General features: G+C 38.2%; 1 protein-coding gene across 1 annotated transcript in view; it reads left to right on the top strand.

Annotated features, from left to right (window-relative positions):
* The window catches only part of PIGK (phosphatidylinositol glycan anchor biosynthesis class K), a 75220-nt gene extending 55666 nt beyond the window's left edge, over positions 1–19554 (top strand). The window contains exon 11 of the mRNA XM_072867951.1: positions 17722–19554. Within this exon, the coding sequence (XP_072724052.1) occupies positions 17722–17838 (117 nt within the window). The 3' untranslated portion in view covers positions 17839–19554. The remainder of the gene's footprint in view (positions 1–17721) is intronic.
* The last annotated feature ends 597 nt before the right edge of the window (positions 19555–20151 follow it).

Genomic DNA, 20151 nt, shown 5'->3' with positions numbered 1-20151 from the left:
CCTGCCTGGTCAGGTTTTACTTCTGCAGTTCTGAGCAACATACTGAAGACAGCGTTGTCCCCCTGCCACCGACACTTCTTGTGGCCACTTTGGAGTATATGGAGAACAGCAGCCTATTTTGGCACTGTTCATGTCCGTCTGTCTGCTCCAGACTAGAGGTGAGAAAAGCTGTTTCTGATGCATGTCATGGAAATCTGTCAACATCCTCTTGTTCACCAGCTGGCCTGAAGTCCTTTTTGGGGCTCAGGCATTCTGACTATATTCATGTGCAGCACTAAACCCAGGTGTGCTGTACACCTTTTGCTGAACAAACCTTTCTTCATCTAGGGCACTTGGGGTTTATAGGAGTTAGAAATTGATGTGTTTTGCTAAGTGGTTTTGGTGTTCGTTTTTTTTTTTTTCCCCTAATTCCTTTTCTGTATTAAACATATGTTTGTGAATTGTGTAACCTAGAGGTGGTTTGCCTGCATTTTATAAGTCTAGTGGAGGTGGTCTCAAGTGGAATCATGACTGGATGTTATCCAGTAAATGAGAACTTGCTTCTTTCCCTAAATTATATACAGTATGTGGATTTAATTTCTCTCACTGTTGAATAAGTTAGAGATTATTTAAATTCTTTTGGCTTCCTTTAAATTGAATGCTACCTAGTAGAAAACTCTGTGCTCAAAAGGAGCAAAACAAACTTTCTGTGAAAAGCTATTACTGCACGGTTTTGCCAACCACCAAACCAAATCTGTCATAGAGCAGTGAAGATACTCCTGCCAACCCTGTGTGCTACTTGGTGCATATAGGTGCTTTGAAGTCCACTCCCTAATATTTCTTCTAATATTAAGGTTGATTTAAAAAAATTGTGAGTAGCAGAGTCTTGCTGTGTGTATGGGTCATGTAATGTACGCAGTGTGTACCTTTAAATCTAGCGAATGAGTGCTTAATTATTTTGATAGTACTGTTTTCTATAAATAATAAATTAGGAATGGAATAGTCCCCTGTTTCTCTGACTCACTCCAAGAAATCCCCAAACACAATCTTGACTTGGTTGTAGCTGGTACAGATCTTTTACTGGCAAAACATTAAACCAGAAACATTTTCAGGCATCTTTTCAGACCATACTGCAGAGTCAATGATGGTATTCAGCACCCTCATATGTAAGCTGGTAGTCCACACAAACAATAAGGTTGTCTCTCTTTTTTTCTTACTCAGAAATTAAGTATCACGTTAGCCTGATGAAATCTCATAAGCAAAGTCATAACATTCCTGAAATAGAGCATATTTCTGAGTGTAGCATAAAATATTTTTGTAAAAGATTTAAACTATTTTTTTTTTTATTTGCTGCTGTTTTTCTCATCAGTGCTTTCTGATCACAGAAGACAGTGATGTGGAGTTACTATAAATTAGTGATGATCTGTTTTTACAGACAAGGTGCAGCTGCTTTTGTTTTGTTACGTTTTTCATCTGAGCATGAGGAAAACCCTCTGGAAGCAGAGACCTAGTAAAGTAGTCTCTTTTCTTCCATCTTCCCATTAAAGGACTGTTGTGGGTGATCACTCTCTGCCTCTCCAGGATCATTATTTTACTGTTTTTTAACCACAGGGAAGGTTCTGCTTCTTTATCTCTTTGTTAAGTTGAAATATTAGATGGAAGCTCTTCTCTTAGTCTTCAAGACACAATACAGATAAGTATCTTAGAATTATTTTTCTTTCAAATGCTGCCTCCCATATCTTAAAAGTTTAGCAGTAATTATGAGGAACTTAATTTCTGTAAGGGTAGACTACTGAAATATTCTTGCATGGGGAACCCTTCTTTTGTCTACAGACAACGCTGCTCGGCAGAGCCAGAAAAGAAGCATGAGTGGTTTTTGTTGCTGACTGAGCATTACAGGGGAACTGGATGTAGTATTAAATTCTTCCAATTATAGCTGAATACAATGGATTGAATAACTAAATGCATTGAAAGGTATCTTGCATAAGGAACTTGAACAGTCAGTTGTGGAGTTCTTGTTTTTAACTGTTTCCTACTAGAAACACCACACTGAACATTTTCTGTAAGCCAAGAAGGGGAGACTTTGCCATGGCCTGTTCCAGCTGCCCAGAAGCATTGGAGATGGAGGATGGTAGCTTTTTCTTGCCAGAAATGTTGCATTCATGGTCCATCCTTTCCTTGTTTATGCATTAAAACATGTAACTTTACCTCCTTCCTTGCATGTTTTTTTTAAATGAAACCAAAGTATATTTTAAAAACAATAAAAGAATTACCTCTTTTTTGCTATTGCACAGCTCTGTTAAGAACAGTTAGTTAAGCAGTTATCAAAATGTTCTGTTTGATGTGCACGTACATTATTAGCTTATCTGGGCATCAGTAGGGTCCAGTCTCTGCTGTCATGTCTTGGAATGTGAATTTATCACTTCTTCACAGAAGTGGCACCCAGCAAGGTGATGGTGACCCCTAGACCATGCTCTCCCTCAAAGACAGTCACCTCTTCAGGGAGATGCAATAGCAGAAATGGATGCAACTGATGCAGTGTTTTCAAAATGACTGTTTGAGGCTGTACAAATCCTGCACTGTGGACAAAGAAGTATAGCAACAAACTGTTCAGGTTTCTGAGGTCATGTCTTTTTTTCTCTTTCCCTGACCTATGAAAACCCTTACATTTAAAGATTGGCATTGTATCTTCATTCTTCTTTGGCACAGGGTGGGAGATCGGTTTGACAGGCAGCTTGGAGCAATTTAACTAGGGGCTGCCCCTCAAGTGGCCACACTCCACTCCTCCCCCGTTCCTGTTAGTCCTGTCCTCATCAAGCAGAGCAATGAGCTGAAAACTACTCCTATTAAAAAAAAAAAAAAAAGGTGTTTTTCAGCCTGGCTGGGTATGTGACTACAGAATTTCTAAAGCCAACTAGAACAGGAGTTATCAGCTAAAATTTATAAAGTGCATGTATATTCCCTGCAAATTTTTGTTTATATTTCTCATGAGCAGGTGAGAGAGAGTGAAAATAATTGTTACTCTTGAAAGTTGAAATGGAAATAAATTTAAGGCTTTTGTGCATATCATGGGAGTGCTCAGTTTGCCCTTGAGAATAGTGGTAATATGAGGCATTATATGTGAATGTAGCATCATCCATTTCATGGATTATGAGACATCAGTTTCATACCCACCAGCATATAGAATTGTCAGAAGTACTATTAAAAATATATTAAAACATACCCCAGCTCTATAGTAGCTATAATTGTTAGAGGTACCATGTTGGATTTGCAGCTTCTTTAAGAGGTAATTCCTGTAATCGTTTCTTTTTAATAAGCACTATCTAAGATGTAAAATGAAGGAAGAGGTTCAGAAAGTGACTGTAACATGTCAGGCTTTATAGAGTACTGTAGATCTTTGTGGTTTACTCATCTGAACTTCAAACTGCGTTTGAAGAGTCGGTAGTAGCTGTATAACCATGAACTCTAAAAATTATTACATTTCTTTTGTTAAAAAAAAGGTTTGTGCTTTTTTCAGCTGAATCAGCCATGTGTTTGACCATCCTGTACGCACAAACCTTTCAATATGCACTGTTGATCTTTCTATGTCTTTATTTTGGCTTTGGACTTGATTGTGCCATGATCGGCTTCTGTTGTGCTTTACAACCTGCTCACAACGGTGATTTTAAGACTGTGGTTACTGTTTCTCTTGTGCTGTAGCTACGCTCAGAGCTTTACAGAAAGAGACAGGTTAAAAAATGCTTACAGCTTAAAGTAAACTTCTCATAGCATGTTGGCAAAAAGCAAAATGAGGCTAACAGTGAGAGATTCTGATTTGTAGACTAAGGCCATAAAGGATCGTTATGTTAATCTCTTCTGACTTTCTGCACAGAGTACATAGATACTTTATTTATATTCTCCCTTCTTTGTGGCTATATTGAAATCAGGAAGGCTGACTAGAAGAAGGGAGTGAGTAGAGGCTGGTAGATGTTTAATCAAAATATTGTAATTATGGGGGGAATAGAAATGAGGAGGACAATTACAGTGTGTTAGTACATGTACAAGATTATGAAAAGTATGCACGATATTACAGCTATTATGGAAGGAGCAATATGTACGTGTCCTAGGAGTCTCAATTGCTAACGTCATGTGAATTGTTGCACAGTGCTATAGATAAAATATCAATCGCTATCTCGCTTTGTTTTGGGCAGCTGATATTAGAACTGCTGCTGTCACTGCAAATGTAAGGAGGTTATTTTAAAGTGAGTTCTGTGATTTGAGACTCTTTGCTCTCCCTTGTGGTCATAAGCAGCTTGGTTAATGTCAGAGCTTTTTTGCTAAAATTACCTCTCCAGCCATTTTCACTCTCAACATTGTAGTCCTCTATTAGGCATATAATTCACTTTTTTCATCATTCTTTGCTTCCATGAGATTTTTTGTGATACGCTGGTCTGCATTCATTTGCATTTGTCATTTATAAGCCTGGATTCTTAGATTTTCTGAGTCTTTTTGGATTTGTCTGCACTGGGTCCCATTTATTTGCTGTTCCTTCAAATATTAGAAAAGTGAATACTATTTAGGTCACTGTGGTGAGTTGTCTCCAGTGGGGATAACTGAATAGGTTTTCAGTGCATAATGGTATGCAAATAATATACCTCTGTCTCTCATGGGAATAGACTAAGTATATGCACAAGCTTTCTGTGACCTTAATAGGTTTGTAGGCATCATAATACACCATGTGCTGCTGTAGCATAGTATCTGATGTACAAATACTTCAACTGTGGTTGAGGGCAAAGAAATGTATGAAATAACTCTGTGAATTTAATATGTGATCCACACACCTTACTGTGTACGGAAGTGTATACCAGCGATATAGCTGATTTACTTTTGTAACATAAGCAGTAGGTTTTAATAATAGTCACCATTAATACAACAGAAGATGCTTAATGTCTTATGCTTAGAACACACTAATTCATTACATTGGTAGAGTGTCTTCATGCACGATGCAAGATGAAACTGAAAAACATACAGTAAAATGATAAATAAGTTACTCCATTAGGCTGTTTTTATGCTTGTGATGTTTCACATGTAAAAATTTTGTTTCACTTTTAAAAATTTTGCTTCTTTTTAGTTTATTTTTATTACACATTCTAGAGCAATTCAGGAAACAGATGCTGCATTTAAAAAAGCTTGGCTTTAGTGAAGCTTTCTGTGCAGGAGAATGCATTCTTCCTAAAACTTCATTTTACTTAAATTAACTTGTATTTCCACTGAGGATGGCTTATATTAAGCACAAAGGGAGGCTTAACGGTTTAGACTTCCATCAAATAAACTGCATAACTAAAAAGAGAAGATGCCAAGCCTCACACTCTTGTACTTGAAAGTATTGTGTTCTCTCTCCTGGGAACTCGAGATTAGAGAAATTATAAAGGCTTTGCATAAAAACAGGGACTTAGAATTAATTTTTGCTTAAGCAGGGAAGTGTCAAAAGCCTATTATGGTAATTTTTCAATTTTGTCTTAACTGTTAACACATTTTAAAATAGTTGTACAGTTGAGTGGAGGCATAATTGATGTGTTGTGGTTTTTTTTTTTCCTTGGGCCATCATAGAACTTAGTTTAGGTGCACTTAGGCTTGGAAGAAGTAGGTGTGCTAATTAAGTAGATGAAAATTTTCATATCGTGAGAAAATTTGCCTAATGGATTGGAATAGTAGTCTAAGAATGGTTCCCCTATTCTTAATTACGTCCAAGTACCAAATATCAATATTACATGAAGACAATTAAACTACAAAAACCTTAGTGAGAAAGCATAATTCCTAGCAGTAGAATTTTGGGGTTGTAGAGACTCTCATCTTCATTATTATTACAGTAAACAGTAGCTGTAAAAGTCTACATTAAAAAAAAGTTACTTAATAACTTTATTCATTGTCTTTTAATGTAAATTAAAAGCTGAAAATATAATGGAATGAAGAGCTACTGCTACATTTATTTTGTTAATCTTTATTGAATTAAATTATAAATCTTGTCTATATCATAACAGCCTATAAAGTGCTAGGGTAGTAGTTTAAAAATTATGCTTGATCTAAAACAAGTTTTAGGACTTCCCTAATTAAAGGAAAACTTATTTAGCAAAACCTTTTAATGGTAAATTAAATCACTTTTTCTTTTAGTAAGTACAGTATTTAACAGAAGAAATACAGTTCCATAGTTGCTTTAATTTTGGTGATCAGTTTTGGTGTTCCATAGGAGTCATCTTTGGTGAAACAAGCTTTGCATTTGGCATGAGACTTAGTGGCAAATGTGAAAGTAAGCAGTACTCCTAAGTGGTCATTGATTAGTAAGACTTTTGTTTTTATATGCAGTGAAAGGGCCTCTTTCCTACCTTTCAGCTAATTTTTCTGCAGAAGCCTCTTTCGGCTATGAAAGAGCTGCCTTTGGCATCCCCAAATTATGCCCAACTTGTTCAGAATTTTTCTGGCTTTGTCTGCGGTAGAAACTGGTGAAAAGACAGGGATCTGCTATATTAGAGGGATGGGGCGTATTCTGTTTTGCCACTTTTCCTGATGCTGCCGGATGGCTTCTGTCAAGACCCTCTTTCAGTTTCTCTTAACTTGTACCTTAGAGTGGTCTGATTCTTCCTTAGCTCTTCACTCCCCAAAAGCTGTGAACGGGAACTACCCAACTAAAAGTACAATATGGTCATGCAGTTTTTGTGAGATGTAGCCTGGATAGGAGGGTCAGCATCCATTCTGGCTGTTAAATTAGTTCTCCAGTTTACAGGCTTCTGGTGTTTTGTATATGTGTCCCTGGAATAATAATGGCAGGAATAAGAAAGCCAAGTGCATGCATGGATGTGTGTGTGGAGTGGAGGGAAAGGAGGGGATGTTGTTAGATCCTTAGGCAAAGGGCAAAGTATTTCTTAGTCTTTATTCCATATTTTATTGCTTAATACTGATTGCACTGAGCATAGAGACAATGTGTGTGTGTGTAAGCACATGTGTAATTTGAGTGTAAGACTCAATTCTTGACTTAGTTTGTGTTACCTCTCGCTAAATATATGCAGGATCAGGACCTTTCTATATAAAGCAAATTACTGAAGTATGTTATAGTAGGTTGTCCAAGATGCAAGATTTAATTCCGTTTTCTGGTGTCAGTTCAGTGTTCTGTAACGTTTTCATTTCTCACATAACCTTGTACAGTTTTTATTAATCATTACTTTTTTATTGTTTACACATGAAAGCTTCTCTGATAGACAGTGTTTATATAAATGGTATTTCAGTGAGTAGTAAAATTAGCAGTAACAGTTTTACTAGTTTTTTTTTCTTCTATCTACTATATTTCTTCTGAGCTTAGGCAGCATAAAAAGTAGCTGTTACCAATAAGCTCACATTGATAAGGAAAAAATATAAATGTTATCAATCTTAGCTCAACATATTTTGCAGTGCTGTGATGGCAGATAGCTTTCTGAACACCTTTCCTCAGGTGAAGGCACTGTTAGCTCCAAATATATTCACACATTTATCCCACTTAACCGTGTAAACTTTGTGAGGTGTTATTGGTGATTTTTTTGTGTTAAGTTAATTATATTTTGTTTACCCTTCAGTAGCATGCTGCGAGGAGCACGGCAGTGTAACTCACAAGCTCTTGACAGGACTGATGAATGGCCAGAGATGGAGATATTGGCAGGCTGCTCTCTAGTGCTCTGTCTAGAGTTATTTTCCTAAATAATTCAGAGGGTTGAAATTTGATGAAACCATTTCCATGTGAAGAATGAATGGAAAGGGTAAATGAATGAAGACTCTGGTAATGGAGCAGTTGTGTTCATACTGTTGGACAGACAAGACAGCATCCCGCATCATCGTTCCTGCGCAAATTCTTTGCATGAGGTTGTGATTCAGCTTTGTGCAAGCAATTACTTCTGTAGTGACTGGCTTTCTTGCTCGGTGTGTGGCACCCTGCCATAGCCAGCTCTCTCCCCCCTGTCGGCCTCCCCCCAGGGTGAGAGGCCCTGCACATTGACAGCTGTCTCCTCTGGCTCGGTGTTCCTGGAGAAGCCTGGCTCCAGTGGTGGGGCTCTGTGAATTAGTGAGTGATCACATATTTTCAGGAGGGAGTGCTTAACGTGAAAGGCTATCTACAAATACACGGCTGACAAGCAGATGATGAATAGTACTTACAGGGGACTGAGTGACAACATGACAACAGTAGGGCAGTAACCTGTGGTTAGTTTAGATGGTAGGCAGAAAAGGTGCAACTGGTTTGCCACTAGATAAGACCATCTGTGATCTTATCTTTTTTTAAAGACTTACCCTTTCGGAAAGATGTTGATACTGTACATATTACATGTGGTAGTCTGGGAGGGTGCACTCAGCTACACTCATTCATTCTTCCAGAAAGATGGTCTTTGTTGAACCCCGCATAACATTTGACTGATGAACCTAGTGTCATGCAAATGTCATGTGGGAACAGTGAATAGTAATGATACCATAAATCTGCCATTCTTTCTTAATGGCAGCTGCCTACAAAAACTTGCAGGAATGGATCTGCTCTCTGGGACTCCTTGTTCTTTGACATACCAAGTGCAACAGAAATGGCATTCTGATGTAGGTGTAATTATGTGCAACCACTAAAAAAGCATCTGTTTTACTGCTGTGTCCATGTTTTATGATTTGTTTTCAAGGTTGTATAGCAGCTAGAGTAGCCAAAAGTATTAGGTTGATATTTCAAAATAGTTCTTTTTCCTCCTCCTTTTTTCTGCTCAAATAGAGAGTACGTACAACATAAACTTGGGTGAGAATACTTGTCTGGCATATGAGTGCAAAACTGCTGAATACAACAATTGCCTTTAAAAGCTGGGTGGTGGTGGGGAACAAGCTGATCTATCACCAGCTGTAGTACACTGGTTTCTCCCTGAAAATGAAAATGTTTTGCAATAAAAACACAGCCATATTTGATCTTGCTCATATAAATGTGCAGGCACCTTTTGCCTCAGCCCTGCTTCTCCGTCCATCCATTTTTTCATGCCTACCTCTTAAATGTAATGCTGTTTTGAGTTGTGCAAGCTGGAGCTAGAAAATGTGGAGCTCTACTGCACACACGTATAATGTGGCACACAGCTCAGGGCAAAGGAGAACTTTTTAAATTACAGTTGTAGAGATTTAAAAAATGAGCAGCAAAAACTACGTGAATAAGGAATATTTATTTGGATTCCAGTTTCTTAAAATGTAGCTGTTGAGATATTTGATTAGATCTTGTACTCAATATGCCATATTGAGTGTAAGATTTCATGTTGTCTAACATCTGTTGTTACTACAGCCTGTCGCCTGGAAATAAATGGATACTCATGGGATATCCAGAAAAAAATGCGTGGTTAGAAGCATCGCTACTGCTTTGAAAGGAATAGCATAATAATTTATGAACATGATGGTTTCTCCATATAAAGAGAAACAGCTCCGTTTGAATTTGCATGATCAAAATTAGACTTCATACTGGAAGTTCTAAGGCATACAATTAATTTTACAAGATTAAGAAAAAAAACCTGCCTCAGAGCATATTGATTTAAAAGCATTTGAATGGACTCACCTTGTGGTCCAGAGAGATGCTATGGGAAATCCAAGTTAGATTTCCAGGGAGGAAGGGGGAGTGCTGTGGTCCTTAGAAAGCTTGGGCTGGGTGAGGCTGGTACTTGGAGTAATCATCCCAGACTGAAACAGGCAGGAGTTCTGCCTTGTCTCTGCAGAGCTGAGAGGCTGGGTCTGGTTCTGCTCCCACTGGCAACGCGACATTGTATTTGTATGAACAAGATCTGCACCAAAGACGACTTTGAGATAATCTTTTCCCAGGGGAAAGTGAGCAGTGCATGCTGCTTGGAAAAGTAGTGCTCTGATAGTAGCTTGGCCCTATTTACAGAATGGTATTTTTGTGAATACAAAATATCTTTGTCCCTCTAGCAGCCTCTACACACCCTTTTCACCTCCTTTGTTCTCTGCAGCTGCTGTTTCTGTCTGCCTAACCCAAAGTTTCGGTAGCAGCAAGTGATTTGCTTTTATATCTCATCATTTTTAGAGGTCCTCTCCACTGAGGTCTGCCTCGCTAGCATGTATTTTTGTCATTTTCTGACCCCCTCCAGTGTAAGGACCTCAAGAAGTTTATTTTTCCGTTTGTGGCATGGCACTGTGCACTGAATACCTCTAGTCTTGTTTTTGCTAATAATCCTCTTCTTGTTTAATTAAATATAAACATATTAAAAAGAAGGATGCCTCTCAAAATAGTGGTGGCCAAGTTTTGAATACTGAGTCTACTTAATTAAGCTGCTCATCTTCTATTTTTGCATGCTTCAGTTGGCATGAAGCTTTGTGTTTGCAGGTGTAATTCATATATTTGCTGTGGACTTAGGTGCCCTTTCGTGAAACATCATGATCGTGGCTTCATATAAGAGTATGAATTTGATTAAAATATAAAAAAACTTTGCAATTTGCTTAACGTACCCTAAATAGATGTAGTTGGTTTTTTTCTAAGTACAACTTTATACTGTGACTTTTTTCATCTCCACCCAAAAGCACACGAGTTCTGTAATGTAACTCACTGGTAGCTGACCAGGTAAGAGCTCAGCCCTTGTACCTCAGCAGAGGTAAGACCTCTGCTGTGCCAGTCCATTGAAGACAGATATGGACGGTTACTGCTGCCAGTACAGAGCTGTGTTTGTTAGCTTTGGATGTAGCAAATCACACGCCTTGGTTTGGAAGCCCCCTAGTACAATCCCTATTGTGTTTGCCAGGCGGGCATCATTCATCTAAGCACTGGCTTGTCTGGGAATTAAACTGCACTGGGTCCCAGGTGCTGGGAAAGCTCCCTTTGATTAGAAGAAGTATATTATGTATCGTGTCACAGGTTGGAAGATTAATGAATAATTGTTAAACCACTAAAAGCACTTTAAAGTGCTATGTAATGCTGAGGGATAACACTGAAAGTAGAGAATAATAAGTAGAGGTTCATTTCTAAAAAGCCCTTATAGATTACATATTTTAGCAGGAAATGAAAAACTACAGCTATCATAACAGTATTATAGTTTGTATTATGATGATTATACAGTTTTCAAAGTAAATATTTAAAATGCAGTTGTTGGCATTGATATGTTAATTGAGTTTAACCGCTGTTCTTTCCCATATCCTTTGTGAGTTTTTGTTGTCGATGAGTGAACTTTCTTCGTTATTTTGTTAATGTTGGAGATATCAGTAATCATGGCGCTGTGGTTAATAAATACAAACTGGGAGATTAGACAAAAGTGCTTTAAATTGTTTTGCAGATTCACAGGCACCATTTATGTGGGAGTTCTCTTATAACTTTAATCTTGCTGTGGGCACAAAACAGGATTAAACTATTGCTAGATGGCTGGAGTTATTTGATTTCCCCCACCCCTCTGCAAGGACCCCAAATCCAAACTGTAACTGACAAATCAGAAGTGCTTACTTCCATGAAAAGCTTTGAGGACATACTTTATGCTGTGATTTGCTTGTGATACATATAAATTCATTCTGAAATTTAACATTGTTGTGTGCTTTGTCATAAGAATTGAGAGGATTACCCAGTTTGAAATTTTAAATTGCAAGTATGCAATGCTACAGGCTTGGGGAACAGTGGCTGGAAAGCTGCCTGGTGGAAAAGGACCTGGGGGTGTTGGTCCACAGCCGGCTGAACATAAGCCAGCAGTGTGCCCAGGTGGCCAAGAAAGCCAATGGCATCCTGGTTTGTATCAGAAATAGCGTGGCCAGCAGGACTAGGGAAGTGATCGTGCCCCTGTACTCGGCACTGGTGATGCCGCACCTCGAATACTGTGTTCAGTTTTGAGCCCCTCACTACAAGAGAGACATTGAGGTGCTGGAGCGTGTCCAGAGAAGGGCAATGAAGCTGGGGAAGGGTCTAGAGCAGAAGTCTGATGAGGAGCGGCTGAGGGAACTGGGGTTGTTTAGCCTGGAGAAAAGGAGGCTGAGGGGAGACCTTATCGCTCTCTACAACTACCTGAAAGGAGGTTGTAGAGAGGTGGGTGTTGGTCTCTTCCTCCAAGTAACAAGGCATAGGACAAGAGAAAACTGCCTCAAGTTGTGCCAGGGGAGTTTTGGATTGGATATTAGGAAAAATTTCTTCACTGAAAGGGTTGTCAAGCATTGGAACAGGCTGCCCAGGGAAGGGGTTGAGTCACCATCCCTGGAGGTGTTTAAAAGATGTGTAGATGTGGTGCTTGGGGACATGGTTTAGTGGTGGATTTGGCACTGATAAGTTAACAGTTGGATTCGATGATCTTAAAGGTCTTTTCCAACCTAAACGATTCTATGATTCTGTAAGTAAACCTGAATTGTTATGGAGTGCCCTGGGAAATAGATAATGTGCTATTGGCACAGTGCACTGCATAGCAGAATTTGGCTTTTCCAAGGAGTTTCCTCATCCTTCAGTTTGAGATCAGTGGTTTTTTTTCTGAGACGAGAAGCAGACGGGTTGTTTCAGTTTTGGATCTGAGGTTGGCCTTGGATTTCAAAGACCTGTTTTGAAATGTGGATCTTTCTTTTTTCAGATTTCAATACTGGTCTTTAACACAGACCCTAACATAAAATTAGGTGTCTTGAGAAACAAGAAAGAAAACCTTTAGTATTGAAATGGAAGAAATAGAAATGTTCATTTAAATGGAGAATGATAAAGAAGAAAACTTGGAAATTTATACCACAAAATACATAAAATTCACCCCAATGATCTAATAATGATGGCGAGCACTGGGCAGACAAGCAGCAAGTGTGCTTCACTTCCCTGCGAGTGCTTGCTGGCCCCCAAGACTAGTAGAGGTGGAGAACTCCACAGAGGGGTGCGCACAGGATTCCCCCCAGTGCTGTAGCTGCTGCTGTCTGCCAGGAAGCCTCAGAATCCTGGGCGATATTTTATACCATGTGTGCTGCAATAAATAGGCCAAAACTGGATCTAGGGCACTCTGCACTGAAACTCCAGAGAGAATCAAGCAGGGATTAGTCTGAAATACGATAGCTGCCACTTTAATGGACTCGGAACACAGCGCTTGTAATGTTTTATTTTTGTGCAGTTACATATGGATATTTTGCACTCGTGGTACAAACACATGCCATCTGCCTCAGGTTGGGGAGAACATCCCCCATAGCAAGGATGATGGGAACATTCATTTTTAAAGTTTTGCCCACTCTCTTAAAGCCCTGTTTGGAATAAGATGCTGGAGGAGACTGAAGAATTTGCGTATCCCTTTTCCCTTTGGGAATTACTATATTCCTGACTGTAATACTGTGTGCACTGCTTTCTTTCCTGCTACCATCCCCATGTGGATTCTGAGTTTAACTCAAAGCTTTCTGTACCAATACTTTCGTCCTTATTGACAACACTAATGCAGAGGGAGTTCTGTTGGAAGAGGACTGTAGGGTTGGATTATAATGACACTTAACACAGTGTTTTCCCCATGAAATGTTAATACATGATGTTTTAAGTCTTATTTCTGTTCTGATGTAACATTTTAAAGTCAAACCATTCTTAATCTAATTACCACTTCAGCTTTAATACTTTTTTATTATTTTTTGCATAAAACTCATTTTAATTGGAGTAACAGGTATTGCACGTTTTATGAAACACCTTCACAGAAAGTCTTGGATACTTTCCATTTGGGTCCCTACAGACCCATCCAGTTTGAAAATACAGTTTTATCCTCTCCTTAATTACAGTACTTGGAGCAACTCTCGGTTAACTGTTTTTAAGTTCTACCGGATAATGAGTCTACCAGAACTAGAGAGCATACAACAGAAAACTGTTCACAGGAGGAAGCTTGCTGTTGCTTAGCTACCTATCTTTTAAATTTGGAATCTAGCCCTTAAGCTGCTAAATGTATTTGTTCGTGACACATTGGACCATTTTATATGTGCGTTTCACCTATGTGCTACTGCTATTATTGTAGGGATAAAGAGGGCATTTATAATGGGGTGGTATTGTGGCATAGATCACAAAACCTAAATACGTCCGTTACATAAGCAGTACTTGGTATACTAAGTTCTTAGGTCAGTACTACAACAATGAAATTCAGAATAACTTGCGCCAGAAGAGCTACTGCCTCTGCTCCTCCAGATCGGTCCCAAATGCCAGAAAGTTATGTGTAATTTCTGTGTACTGCAACCAATCTGTAGTCTTTTAATAGTACACATTCTCACACCAATTTAGGCATAATAAAGATACATAATTAATTGCAAATTAAAATACTGCAACACTTAACATTTTTTTTTGTCCATTTAGCACTTTCTTGCAAGTGAGAAAATGCCTGACTTTCAAAAATTGCCTGACTTACACAGAAATTTGTTGGAATAAGACCCTGAACTAGCCAATGTTCATGGGATAAATACTGAAATTTTTTTTAGGAATCTGGGAAAAACTTTATATTCACTAATGCTTTCTGATCAGTCCTAAAATTGATATAAAGGGACAGTTTATCTAGGGATTGCTTATGGCCACAGAACTGGCATGAGCATAGAAGGAAATTCTGTCTTTTTTAAACCTTTTTGCAGCATCCGGATCTAAAAAGGACACTTTTTCATTTGCTATTGAAGTGATTCTTTCTTACTTTAATAGTTTTTCCCATTAGGAGAGATCTCTGTGACTCTTCCCCATGTGCCTGTGCAAAATAGTCAAAGCAGCTTCTGCAGCAATACAGTTGAGGCTCACGTATGTTTATAGAAGGCCATCCCGCCTTGGTCTCTGACTTCATTACACAAGACTGCTGGCATAGCTGTGACAGCTCGGAGTGATGCCGCGCTTCCTCGCTGACATAGTGCAGTGCTTGTGGTAGTGACACAGCTGTGACAAGGAGAAAGAATTGTTGGGTCTGCTGTTACAATGGTGCCGGCTGAAAGCTCTCTGCCGGCCTATGTTACAAGTACTATTCACTGGCATAATTTATGGAAGCAGCGACTCCATCTTACATGTAGATGGGTTTGATTCACAGGTGCAAAATGCAGCTTTTTGTAAAGGAACTTCAGTGCTGTTTGCTGCTTAGCTGACGTGCCCAGCTGGACAAAGATTTGTTATTGACATTTTCTGTGTTATATTTGTTATGATTTTAGAAGGATGAACTTGTCGATTCAAAAGTTAATTACATTTTTAATTCCGTGATGAGCTTTCTTGGGAATCTATGATCAAGTTCATTTAAAGAAAATTACATATTTCAGCTCTTATAGGTATACTTTGTAGGTTTAAACGTGAATCTGTGTAATCCTGTTTTAGGTATTCATAAGGTTTTGATGTCTGTATGCCCCTAGTGGAAAATACTGGCATATTTCAATATAATTTTGTGCTCAATTAACCTCACTATTGACTTAGAGACGTACAATAGAGTGGCATCTCTTTGCTCTTTTATTGAGGTTTAGTATTTATGTGTAGATTTCAGTTTCTGGGTCTGTAAATCTTTCTCATTAAGATAATTTATTTTTAAGATTACTAAGTATGTAGCTCTTGCATAGCCTCATATGTATTTTTTGTTGTGCCTTCATATTTTTAATCCTTCACATTTTAACATTGCATCCCATGGCTTTAAACTGACTATATGTATGTCCTTGATTTCCCAGCATGGAGCCATTGCTGCACTGGCCTCTGTTTGCTTGCGGAACTCCATGGAGGCTTCAGTACATGGCATGACAAAATGTAAAACCATACTCATAGATCACCTTATAAATATTTATTCATATAAATTCTTTAAAGAAATTAAATTACGTGTTCTATACAAAATAGGAGAGAGAGGCTTTTAGTGTCACTGACTGCAAATTGAAGTCATTTGTCTAGAAGGGTCAGGTGCCACTTTGTGGTAAGGAATTTGTCTGAGATCCAAGAAAGGAAAGATTGATAGTACAAAGAGATTGATGAAACGGGCACTGCAATATGCATACGAAGTTACGGGTTAATTAGGAGGATTTAAACAAGAAAGTTCCTTTGTGTGGAGAAGTGTCGTGTGCTGTTACTTTCAGAAGCAAGGTGTGCTGGCAGCCTTTTTGAACATGCAGAGTTGATTTTCTGAGATGTTTATATGGAGATGTGTGGTTGCGAGTATCAGTGAGGTGGCAGATTACCAACAGCACCTACGCTGCAGCTGATGAGTGCTTCTTAGGAAATTGAGTGGTTTGCATATATAGACACCATCTCTGCTCGTATCTTTGGTTTTGTTGTTGATGTAAATTATAATGCTGGTTCTGTAATTCCTGTATCAGAGTAAAATCATTAATATTTCAGAGTGCCAAGTTCATCGGGTGTCTCAGGTGACATGGCTATTTGTTATACATTTTAATTACAAGCATGGTACTTAGTTTTAGCTTTAGAATTTTTCTCTATGTAGCTTAGAAAATGGGAGCTGAGCAATCAACAAACATTGTTTTCTTGTTGATAGGAAAGCTGTTTTGAAAGAACAGACGCTGCAAACTGTTCCTTATTGCATTAAAGTTCACCAGCCACCTGGTACGTGTAGTGGAGAACAACAAGCTTCCATATGCAGATTCACACAGAAATTGAAACAGTACTGTCTTTTGTAATAGTTATTCACATGGCAGAAAGAAAATTTTAAATTTGACTTTAATGCAACAAAACCAAAATACTCTCTGTGCCTGTTGTGTCTCGTTCTATACAAGGACAAAATAGTGCGGCTCTTTCAGCAAGGCAGGAATAAGAAGCTCAGCAAGCGCTTCAGTATTTATTATTGTAATAGTAAATCATCTCTGTCTGCCTAGAAGATCTGTAAAACATACCTGCTGAGGGCAAGAGTAGGCACAGGCATGAGGGACTGAGTTATACTTCTAAATACTGTAATTCTGATATTTTTGTTACGCTATTCTTAACTAAAATTTTGCATTCCTTATTCCTTATTCCTTCACCTTATTCTTAGCCTCAGAGACAGATCTTGGGGCACATAGCAGCTCTTATCTTCTACAATCCATTTCTCACTGAATATGGAGTATCTGAAATTTTTTTGAATATGAGGAGGAAGAGGACAGACAAGTTTCATCTTGTCTTGCTGTTAAGTGTGAGATAGAAAAGGCCTTAACAAATTGCAGTGTATTGCTTTTTACTGAAGATGGAAAAAATTGTTGAAGGGACAGGTATTTGAATTGCAGAATATATTTCTACATTAAGGAAAGGCAGTTAGACTCCGTGAGGCCCCTGGGAAATGTGACTGACATTAAAAACAATCCTATTTTGGTGTATGATATTCCTGTAATAATGAATCTTACCTTCTTATGTGGTTAGATATCTGTTTATTCACATAATTCTGAGTACAAAAGGAGCTGTAGAAAACACTCTAGGTAGTGGAAAAACAACACTGTCTTTTCTCTTTCACATTTTCACTTGTAGGAACTGTTTTTCTTACTCACAGCATTTTTCTCTTGTATTAACACGAGACCAGATATGAGAAATTCTGTCCAAACAAATGAGTTTGAACATGTCCCACAACACCAATACGCACCGTCAAAGTGGTGTCTCAGGCGCAGTTCTAGTGGCCTTTTGTGGTACTTAACCTCCCTGCTTGAGTGGCAGCTCACCTCCCATCACCTTTCCACCACATCAAGATGAAAGATGCTTCTCCTCTATGAAGAAATACCGCTTATTGGTATTTTTCTCTACTGCAAGGATTTTTTTTTTCCACTTGATAAACATGGTGCCCGTTTAATGTGAAAACTAAGTATGAATTCTTTGCTTTTCTCTTTTTGTTTGTTTTTTCTTTTTTTCAGAAACCAAAACAAAAGGACTGGCATCCTCCTGGAGGATTCATTTTAGGACTCTGGGCATTGATCATCATGGTTTTCTTCAAAACATATGGAATCAAGCACATGAAACACATCTTCTGAATTCGAGCAAGCAAGATGATTGCATTGACTGCTACTTTGGATTCATTGGCGTCATCTAAGTGCTCTGTATGTGTATTATGATTGTAGTGAAAAACAGTGTTGAGGTCTTGCTTCTAAAGGTTCTTTTGAAGTCATCTCTTCTGCCCCTTTTTCTGAAAAGAGTCTAACAAATGGGTTTAATGTTAGACTTTTTTTTATTTTGTCTTGTTTTAAACATATTTTAATGCTTTTCTGAGCAATTTTTCTTTCTGGTTAAACTTTTTTAAGACGAGGGACCTAAACACAGTAACAGAATTTCTGAGGTTGATTATGAGTTGTAAATGGGCAAATTCTTTCCCCGTACTCCAAAGTAAATCTTAGAAGTAGTCAAGCTATCACTAAAGAACTCTACATTGTGCAAAACATTATTTAAGATGTCATTTTATCAATAAAAACTTAAGCCACTTTGCAGACTTTAGCATGACGTATTGAAAGCTTTCTTCACAAAAATAAAAATACTCTAGAATATATTGATTTTTTTTTTCTTATTCTTTTTTCCTCCCTGTTAAATACAACCCTTAGATCAGTCCTTTCACCTTAGGCAGTTTTGAGTCCAGGATTCTATGAGTTGGTGAAAGTTAAATAAAAATATATGATGACCTCTCACTGACTCTACTTCAAAAAATGCCAAAAAAAGTGAAACTCTGACTTCACCATGTCCATTAGGAACCCTTCACAGGTGTTGTATTTTCACTCCATACAATATGGAGTTGGATGCGTTCAGGATTTTCAGTGCACTGGATTTCTGCACAGAAGAAAATTGACTCTGGCATCAGGATGAAAAATGTTATAAATTGTACTATTGTATTCTGTAGTTTCTGAGCCCTTGGAAAATGAGCTTTATCACCTAGGTTTTGTAAATTCTCTTTTGGCATATTGTTTTATTCTTCTTGGACTTTTACTGATGAATGTATGCTAAAAGGGTTTTGTCTGTATAATATGCTGATATTAGTGAAGAGAAGAGCAGACTTGTGCATGTATAGAAACAAGTCTGTCAGCAAGAAGAAGCTTTTGCAGTATGCTTTTGGAACCTGTTCTCTAGCTTAATCACAATAAAGCTTACACAATGCATACATGGTGTAAATGCTAGATATATATCTGTAAAAGTTATTAGGAATTATTTGTAATCACACATAATATCAGAGCCAATATATTTTTCTCAGAATTTGGCATTGAGCATTTCCATATTGCACAGAACATACAAATTTGAGTGCTTAAACATTTTTGTTGTCCTTTCTTCTTTTTCAGATTGATGGTGGCATCATAGCCTCGGGTTAGGGGTAGCAAACTTGTCAGAGAGCTGTGTGTATGCTCTGACTGGGAGGGCTACAGAGAAGGCAGCCATTGAGGCTTCCAGCTGTTTCTAAGGGCTGATGCCAGAGAACAATAAAACCAGCAGCGTAGTATGTCTCTTGAGTATTAAAAACTTTTTTTTTTCTCCATACATCTTATAGGCTTGGAGAGGATAAAGGTACAAAATGATCTGTTACCAGGAGGTAAACACTTGCCTGCTACACTTCTACCTCTCTATAAAGTTGTGGTACTGAGAACTTTCTGTGGAGCTTTTTGGTGAACAGCAGGAATTGTTTTCAGTAGCATGTGCTAAGCAGCAAGAATAGGAATTAATCTGTATTTAAAACAAAAGCATTCCTACACCACTGTCCTTATAGTTCTGTAAACTGATATTCTGTGATAAATAATACTAGAGATTTCTTCCCAGTTTGCTGATGAGTTGTTTTTGTGTAACTGATGCACAGGTATCCCCTGCCAACAGCAGTGCAACTTAATGTGAAAGCTGAAAGCTCCGTTTGCTGAAAGTGCTTCCCTCAGAGAGGGAGGAGTTGAACAGGTTTGAGCAGCATTCTTAATGCTGGATCTCTGGATCTCTTCACAATGTGTTGGGTTTTGGGGTTGTTTTTTCAGATAGCACCCTTCATAAGCAATGACTTCGTATCCAAAATCTGATACAATGGTGACTTTTCTTAAAATAAGACACCCCCCCCACCCCCCCGCCAGCTATTTCTAATGCAACAATCAGCTAAGATCTGTTGTAGACAGACTGTACAGAAATGCAGAGAGACACTACAGAAATGTGTAGACGTGGTATAGAAATGAATCCTACAGAATTTCTTAGTGGATTTGCTTAGCTTTCATTTTTTTAATCCAGCCTTCAATACTCTTTTTCAATTGTAACGAATATTTTTAATCAAATATTAATTCTATAGGCAGGTTTTGTCACACTGCAAAAAGTGGCTAAAGTGAAGTTGATAGAGC

This window comes from Ciconia boyciana, chromosome 7, assembly GCF_034638445.1.
Source record: "Ciconia boyciana chromosome 7, ASM3463844v1, whole genome shotgun sequence".
In the NCBI taxonomy this organism is placed as follows: Eukaryota; Metazoa; Chordata; class Aves; order Ciconiiformes; family Ciconiidae; genus Ciconia; species Ciconia boyciana.
This window is presented reverse-complemented; position numbering and strand designations above follow the sequence as displayed.